This window comes from Aotus nancymaae, unplaced genomic scaffold (assembly GCF_030222135.1).
Source record: "Aotus nancymaae isolate 86718 unplaced genomic scaffold, 86718_ANA_hifiasm-v0.15.2.pri h1tg000011l, whole genome shotgun sequence".
NCBI lineage: Eukaryota > Metazoa > Chordata > Mammalia > Primates > Aotidae > Aotus > Aotus nancymaae.
The window spans coordinates 31,650,370-31,659,763 of NW_026988422.1; the positions used below are offsets into that span (position 1 = coordinate 31,650,370).

General features: G+C 38.0%; 1 gene segment (V, D, J or C); it reads right to left on the minus strand.

Annotated features, from left to right (window-relative positions):
- Window positions 1-6,535: 6,535 nt before the first annotated feature.
- Window positions 6,536-7,640, minus strand: LOC110569131 (T cell receptor alpha variable 8-6-like). The segment is given in 2 exon segments: window positions 6,536-7,386; window positions 7,516-7,640. Coding segments are annotated over 2 exon segments (393 nt in total).
- Window positions 7,641-9,394: the final 1,754 nt, after the last annotated feature.

A 9,394-nucleotide genomic window follows, 5' to 3' on the forward strand; every position in this document is an offset into this window, starting at 1 on the left:
CCACATGTTCTCACTCATAGGCGGGTGTTGAACAAGGAGAACACATGGACACAGGGAGGGGAGCACTATACACGGGGGTCTGTTGGGGGGGAGGGGGGATGGCGGTGGGGTGGGGAGTTGGGGAGGGATAGCATGGGGAGAAATGCCAGCTATAGGTGAAGGGGAGGGAGGCAGCAAATCATACTGCCACGTGTGCACCTATGCAACAACCTTGCATGTTATTCACATGTACCCCAAAATCTAAAATGCAATAAAATAAATAAATAAATAAAAATAAATAAATAATAAAAAAAGAAGAAATCAAAACAAAATGCAACTGTAAATAAGCATTGTCCCTAGAAATGCCATTAACTAGACTACATCATTTGGAGAGAAAACTGAAAAAATGAAAGCCTAATCTTTTCAATATTCCTAACAATTACTTTCCAACTCCATTCATGAAAACTCAATGATAGTTCTCAGCTAAGCCTTTTGGGACAGCAGTTTTAGGGGGTAATATAAATAAAGAAAAATTTCTTTGCAAGTTGCATTAGAACTGTCTGTGGTAGAGAGAATAATCCTTCTTCTGCAAAGATACCCAAATCCTAATCCTGTGGATGTTACCTTATATGGCAAAAGGGACTTTGTAGATTTGGTTAAATTGGTGGTCTTAAAATAAGAAGATTCTCCTGGATTGTTAGGGTGGGCTCAATGTAATCACAAGGATCCTTATAAAAGGGAGGCAGCAGAATAAGTTGGAAGAGATTGGGAGAAACAATGTCACTGGCTCCGAAGATGGAGAAAGAGGCCACGAGGCAAGGTGACCTCTAGAAGCTGGAAAGAATGAATTCTGCCCTAGAGCCTTCAGAGAAAATGTCATCCTTCTGACACCTTGATTTTAGCCCAGTGAAACCCACTTCAGATTCCTCACATCAGGAAGTGTAAGATAATAAACTTATATTGTTTGAAGCCAAAAAAAAAAAAAAAAAAAAAGAACTTTTAACATTTCTTGCAAGGCAGAGCTATTTGGCAACAAATTTCTCCAATTTTTGTCTGAAAATGTCTTTATTTCTCTTTCACATTTGAAAGATAATTTCTCAGGGTACAGAATTCTAGGTTGGTTTTTTTTCTGTTAACACTTTAAATATTTCACTGTACTCTTTCCTCCTTGCATGATTTCTGAGAAGTTGGATATAATTCTTGTGTTTGTTTCTGTGTAGGTAAGGCATTTCCCCCACCCCACCTCTTTCCAGCTTCTTTCAGGATATTTTCTTTATCTGTGATTGTCTAGTTTGAAAATAATATGCTTAGGGTTGGAGGGGGTTGGCATTTATGCTACCAAGTGTTTTCTGAGCTTCTCAGACCTGTGGTTTGGTATCTGGTATTATTTTGGGAGAAATTCTCCATCATTGTTTTAAATGTATCATCTGTTAATTTCTCTTTCTTCTCCTTGTGATATTTCCATCACATGTATATTACACTTTTATAGTTGTTTTACAGTTTTTGAATTTTTTTAGATTTTCTTTTCTGGGTTTTTTCCAGTCTTTGTTTTCTCTGCTTTTCCGTTTTGGATGTTTCTACTGATATATCCTTATGTTCAGAAATTCTTTCTTCAGCTACGTCCAGTTTGTGGCACTCACAGCACAGAAGTACTCAGTAGCATCACTCCAATGCACAGGGTTTCCTCAGGTTGAAGGAAGATTGACTCCTCTTAAATTCAGCCTCAAAGCCTTTAATGCCTTGAACCAGAGTGTCTCCTGAAAAGTACTGAGGAGCAGCTGGAGGCCTTGGCCGGGGGACTGGACATACCAGAATAAATAGGCTGTTGCCCCATAGGAATAGTTGCATCTCAACTCCAGTGAGGCTCCTTCAGAGATAGAGATGTGGATGTCAGGCTGGGTCACTGACTGGGCTCTGGCATCTCCTGGAAAACAGTGTACTATCAATGAAAGCAGTGCAGACTCAGTATAAAAAGTAAGCATTTCTAGTCACAACCCGTGGAACTAGAGACCATAAAGAAATTTTACTCACTCAAGGCAAAATGTATCCCCAGCAGTGGGATGAGCACCAGGAGCATGGCTGAGCAAGGGAAACACTGCAGGCTCTTTTCTGCAAGATCTCCCAAGAACAGGAAGGAAAGTGGCTGAAGAGACCAAGACCAAGAAGTGTGGGGAAGGTTTGCTGGACAAGCTCCTTGCTTACATAAAAATACAAAAGTTGCTGAGATGAATCTCTTTGCTTTTAAACCTCTGATTCTTGTCACTTGCCTCTGGAAAGAACTCAACCAGCTGCAGGCAGGAGGAACTGAGCAGTGGATCAACAGAAACAAGAGCTCTAGTTTGCGCGGCATCGCCCTCTGAAGGCCAGGTGCAGAACGAGAGTTTAGTGCAGAGGGTTCATTAGTGTGTTCCTCTTGTTTTCTGAGATATATCAAATTTTCCACATGACATGTTTCTTCCTGACCAAATCTATGGTGGTGTTTTAGTCCTAGAGTCCATTAGCAATAAGATGTCATGTAAAGATGGAGTAATACGTTATCTCACCGAAGAATCGTTATTTAAAAGTATATCAGAATTTAGATTTGAGTCTGTGAGAGTTTGGGCTCAGACCAATTGCCTTGGGCTGAGTTTTGGATGGTTCAGTGTTGCCATGGTGGTGATGGAAGATGGTAGAGATATTTCCCTCAGATGATGCTTATGCAACCATAGAGTAAAAGACAGATTTCATGTAAGGAGAGTAGTGCCTCCATGTGACTAATGACAAGGCATAACTCATGATGGGAAGGCTTTTTCCGTAGGGCTAGAGAAGATAAAACTACAGAATCCTCTGGGGCTGAATAAAGTACAACCACACCAAGTGAGAAGTAAAAGTTGAAATTTAAAAATAAAAAAACAAATAATAATAAATGTAGATGGTGCATGGGGAAAGAAAAGAAAACTCTGAAAACACAAGAATGGAGAAAGTCACTGCTTTCTCTGTGGCCAATGGGATCCTTGACAAAGTCAGAATACTTCTTTCCTTTGATTTGAAAGCATACGCCCAGTTCTCTCCTTGGGTTCTTGATTCACTTGTTCCTGTCTGAAGAGATTGTCTTGAATGAAGAAAATTGAGTAATGCTGTCATTTTGTAAACATGTAGCCTTTGAGTGTGGACTTCTAATTCCCAGTGCTCTATGCTCATTTCCAAACTCTTGAAAATTTCTTCCTAAATTAAACAATAGAAATAAAAATGGAAACAGACCAAACTTCACATGAATAAAAAGAATGAAGGTCATTTGGTGAGGAAAGAGTAACACATATTTCTAGGAGACAGAAAGTAGGTGGAATCATATTGAAGATTAATGTCAGAGCAGAAAAAAAAATAGTCAAAAATAAGCTATGAGGAGCAACTTCTTCTGGATTTCAGAATGGTGGTCATTTTAGTAACTTTTCTCAGTTTCCGGACATTTGCAAAGCCCAGTGCGTTCAAAGTCAAAGGCCATAAGATTGTGTGATGTCTTGGAACATTGCCTTTTGCTCTGCACTGGAAGAATGTAAAGAAATCCTTCAATCTTCTACAATAGTAGAAGCAACACCTCATCGTTAAATAAGAATAAGATCAAAATTAGAATATTCTCAATTAAGGATGTTGGCAGCATTTTAAGAAATACATGATTTCCTGGAAGATTTGAAAGTCTCCAAACACAGCCCCAAAATACATGATCCACTCAAAAGAAGCAAAAAATCATAAATAAAAAAAATAGAGAAAGAGAAAATTAAAAACTAATCAGGTCTGTTTTAGGTACTAAAAAAAAAAAAACCATAGTCTTTGAATAGTCCTACTATGCCTTAACATACTCTTAAATCCAGACATAATTCAGAATACAAAAATCTTTAGACTTTAGAAAAAAAATAGCACTTGAATTATTTATAAAAACAAGTATGCATTCTCAACTTTTTTTGCACCAAAGAAAGAGCATCATAAATTTGGAAAATAAGAAATGAAAGATCGAAAAAATTTAAGACCTTAATTAAGTGGTCTTATAATCTTGATGAGAAAAAAATTACAAATATAAAAAAATGAATTAGACTAACTAAAAAGGGTAATACAACTAAAGAGTGTGGAAAAAGAAAATGTCAAGTAGCCATTCGTGATGAATATTATGGAGAACCATGAATTAACGCAGGAACATAGTAGAATAGGAGATAACTTTAAGATACCTACAGCAAATCTTTGCCACGGATTGTAAGTAAAAACTGAGCAAAATACAAAAATAAAAAATAAAACTACCCATGGAATCTGAAATTACCCAAAGCTAGCAGATTGTGTAGAGAAGTCAAAAATTGGAGAAGCAAACTGCACAATGGTGAACTTCATACAATTTCTGTTTCTGTCTCTTGGCTTTACCCTGAGGGAGACCCCTGATGCACACAGCAAGATAGTAATGATGTAGAAAGTCAAAACTCTGCAAGAAACACGATTTTCTGCCTCTGTGGGTCAGACTAGAAAAGGGAGATACTAGGGAAGAGATGGATAATAGTTTAAGTCTCAGGCTAACCCCAAGGCTCCACATATGTGAGACTCATTCAAGCCAAAACAAGAAATCTTAGGTTATTTAACTGGTATTTGAACCACCATTCCAGTTTCAGACTACTCACTGAGTGGCACCTATGAAGAACAAATTAAAACCAATGTAGCAGAGAGTTCAGGAACTGACCTGAGATTTGAGCCACCCAAACAGGTTTCACTTATCCCTGCGCTACACGTGACAGGTATAAACGCAAACCAACATTGCAAATGATTAGGGAACTAAACTGAGATTTTGGGCTACCAAATTCCACAAAAGGGGAGACACAACTAACAGTATGAACTAGGTCGATTTCTTGCTCAAACAAAAGCATTAATATTCTTTAGATGATTGTTTTTTAAAGAAGAAGGATGAGGAGGAGAAAACAGAGTGTACACACATAATATTTGAAATGTTTAAGATGCACTTCAAAATTATTTGACATACAAAGAGCCAGAAAAATGAACTAATATTTAAGTAAAAGATCAACAGATGCAAATACCAAGATGACTAGGATACTAAAACTAATAGAAAAAGATGTTAAAGTAGTTCTTTTGATTATATTCCACGAAGAAAGAAAATAGAAACTGAACTGAAAAATGCAATATTCAAAATAAAAATCTTACAGTAGGGGCTCAATAGCAAAATAATGATAGAGAAAAGAATGTTCAAACTTGAAAATAGATCAATATAGATTATTTAATTCAACTAATTTTTATTTTTCTTCCCCCAGGAGACAAATCTGGACACAATTTTGGCTGTCACAACTTGGGGTGTGTAGTACTATAGGCATCTGGTGTGGAGAAGCCAGCGGTGGTGTTAAAAATTCTACAACACACAGGGCTTCCCCACACCCCAATAAATATTATTAGGGCCAAAATGTCAGTAGTACCAAGGTCAGGAAACACTGAAAAACCTTAAAATCAATTTGAAAATTGAAAGAAAAAAAGGCTGAGCCCTGGAGACCTTAGGAAAATATTCTAAAGTCTAAATTACATCTAACTGGAATCCTAGAGGGAGAGAAGAAAGATATTGGATCAGAAAACATATTTGAAGGAAGAATGGCCAAAAGGTTGCCAAATTCAGTGAAAGACATGCATTTATCAATTTAAGCCCCAAGTAAGGTAAAACCAAAGAGAACCACACCTAAACACATTATAATGAAACCACTGACAACAAAAGATTGTATGATTTTTCATGTGTGTGTGTGTGTAAACAGCTTATATGTGAAGCAGCTAGAGAAAAACAATATATTACATTATTGGAGGACAATTACTTGAATGGCCTATGGATTTCTATTCAGAAAGCATGGAGGCCAAAACACAATGAAGCAGCATCTTTAAAGTGGGGTGGGGCGGGGGGAGCGTTGACACAGAATTACAGACCCAGTAAAAACTGTCTTCCAGAAATAAAGGGCAAGTTAAAAATATATTTTCAGGTAATGAACAAACAAAAAATATGGTTCCCAGCAAATCTACTCTAGAAGAAGTGCTAAAGGAAGTTTTTGAGTTTGAAGGGAATTTCAGATATATCCTCTGGTATCAAAGGAAAAGGCAAATCTTCAGGAACAAAAGAATATCAGAAACGATAAATAGCTGTCAAGTATAAAATACTTCTTATTCTTCTCCTTAAGTTTTACGAAAAGCATCTAATTGTTGAAAGCAAAAAATTATAACATTGTATGGTAAAGTTTTCTGTATATTGTGATTAAAAAAAAAAAAAATGAGACAAGGATCTCGCTCTATTGCCTAGACTGGAATACAGTGGCATTATCATAGCTAACTGCAGCCTCGAACTCCTGGGCTCAAGCCATCATACAGCCTCAATCTCCCGAGTAGTTCAGACTACAGATAAATGCCACTATACTCAGCTAATTTTTTTTATTTCGTAGAGATGGGGTCTCACTTTGTTGCCCAGGCTTGTTTCAAACTCCTGAGTTCAAGCAAACCTCCCGCCTCTGCCTCCTAAAGTGTTGGGATTATAAACATGAGCCACTGCGCCAGGCCTGATGAAGTTTTCAATGTATGTAACTAATATATATGAACAACAATAACAAACTTTAGTGTTGGTAAAGAGACATTGTATAAGATTTCGACATTTCACATAAAGAGGTATGATATTTGCTCACAGAAGACCCTGGATAATTAGGCATGTACGTTGCCATCTCCAGAGCAACTACTCAAAAAGTACAGAGATACAGCCAAAAAGTTCATAGATAATTAAAATGTGAATTTAAAAGTATTTAAGTAATCCAAAAGGAGTCAGAAAAAAAAGAACATGGGTGAAACATAAAAACAATAATGAAATATACTTAAATCCAACCTGATAGATATTTATGTTCAATTTAAATTATCTAAACTTCACAATGCAGAAACACACTTTAAAGTCATAGATAGTTTAAAAATAAATAGTTGAAAAAGATACAGCATACATCAGTAAGCATCAGAAACTTGGAATGGCTATTTAATATTATAAAACAGACTTCAAGCTTAAGTTCTCGAGTCACAGAAAGTCTCAGCATCTCAGGGGGTTTGTGTTCAGCTCCCCTGCAGTCTCAGGCACTGTGTCACTCACAGCACAGAAGTACTCAGCTGCGTCGCTCACATGAGCTGAGGATTTCTTCAGGTGGAAAGAGCTTTCACTCTTCTTAATTTCAGCCTCAAAACCTTTGATGCCTTTAACCAGGGTAGGTCCTGATACATACTTCAGAAGAAACTGGAGTCCTTGGTTGGGGTATCGCACGTACCAGAAGGGATACACTGAAAAAGACGACGAGTAGTTGCACTTCAGCAGCACAGGGGCTTCTTCAGAAACAGTGACCTGGCCGTCAAGCTGGGTCACAGACTGGGCTCTGGTTCCTCCTGCAACACCAATGCTGTGTGAGTAAAAGCAGCACAGACTTCTCTAAGAAAAGATGTCTCTATTTAGAGGCAATTACAATATAGTCACATTTACAAAAGGAAGAAAAGAAATGGAATGCAGTTACTCACCCAGGACAAAAATCACCGCGAGCACTGGGACGAGCAGCAGGAGCATGGCTGAGCAGTGGCAACGCTGCAGGACCCTGAGCAGGGCGGACAGAAGCCAAGAGCACTGAGCCTCGGGAGCTAGGAGCAGTGGGGAGGTTGGACTGGACAAGTCCCTGACTTTGAAAAGTTTCGCAAACGGTTAAAGAAAGGTTTTCTCTTAAAGAGCCTGGATGCTTTCTGGCCTCTTGTTCTCGTCACAGCTCCGTATCTACACAGACATCAGCGAGCTGCATCAGCCCGCTGCAGGGGGGAGGCTCAGTGGATGAGAATGGTCTGCAATGAACGCAAATGCCTCCTTAGTGCAACGTCGTCCCCTGGAGGCCACAGGCGGAATCACGGATCCAAGGAAGTGAATGGTTTGCTTCTCATTTGAGAGACACTGTATCAAAACCAACAGAAAGTGTTTCTTTCTTCCCGAATCTGTGATGATGTCACCTTCTGTAGAGCATATGGTTTTAATCCTAGATACATGAGAAATGAGAGTTATGTAAAAATAGAAGAGTAATTTACTTTACTGAGCAATTATTCACAGCAGACAATATTCTTGACTTTGAAATACCATTGAGACATTCTACATTATTTTGTAAAGCCATTCATCAAGGAGAAGGGAGTTGATCAGTTGGCTCAGTGGGGGCTGAGTTCATATGGTCTTGTGTTTCTGAATGTAAGCATTACAGTAAATGAAAAAGATTATTCCTTTATTCAATTCTTCAAAAAAAAATAAGTTAGACCAGAGAGTCATATTTAAAGTCAGTGTGGATCACATGTCATTAATTACTTAATCAAGGCAAACAAATATGGCAAGATTTTTTTTTGTTGAACGAAAATGTGAAAGAGGCCCCTTGGTTTCAGGTCCACAACTTTGATATTTGTAACTGTAGGAAATAACAACTTAGGTACTTCATGTTTAAAAAGAGTCCTGTTCCAATTGTCAGTGCTCCCATAGACTGATATATTATGCCACGTTATGATATCTCACACTAAAAAGAACATTAATAGAGGCCCATCTATGAAGAAACTTGAGTGGAATAAGTGTAAGAAAATATAACAAATAAATAATCCTGGGAAGAAATAGGAAAAGAAAAGAAAAATAAACCTGTGTTAACTCAGTAAAGTTGGGAGGAGTGCAACCAGCAGACAAGAAATGAGAGGACCTTGTGGGAGGTATAGAAGATTTGGGAGACATTGACAGGGACACTCTGTTGCCTAACAGAGCTAGGCAAGCAGCAGTCCCTGTGCATGGGATACAGGTGGTACTGAACTGGAGCGGTCAACTCTTATAGCCTAATAAGATGAAACTCTTGAGTGAGAAGCTGTCTTCATCCAACTTATTTTAGCATAGAGATCACCGGATCCTAAAATTGAAAACACCAAACGAGGAGAGAAATCTCAGGCAAAGTGAGAATCTGGCCAACAAGTATTCCTTTCACAAGGTCAGAACAAAGTCTCTTTTTCCTGTGTACTCCATTCACTCGTGCCAGCCTGGAATCAGTTTTCCCTTGCACTTCTGATATATTTCTTGATTCTCCCTATAGATTTTTTGTGTGTAAGACAAAATTACGTAGCCAATTTGAAAATTTAAATGTTACTAGGATGTGCTTCTGATTCAAATTTCCTGAGTGTATATATTCTCCTCCTATCTTTCCAATATTCCCACTGAAATAAAATTTAGAAGTATAAAAAGAATTACCATAATGGTACAAGTAATAATAAAAAGATGAAAGGTTCACAACTTTTGGCTACTCTTGGCTCACAGTTGCCACTTTCCCTAGAAAATCGACCTCTGCCAATGAGAGTCACCATTGTCCAGTAGAGTATACCTCGACCCCAAGAAACACCT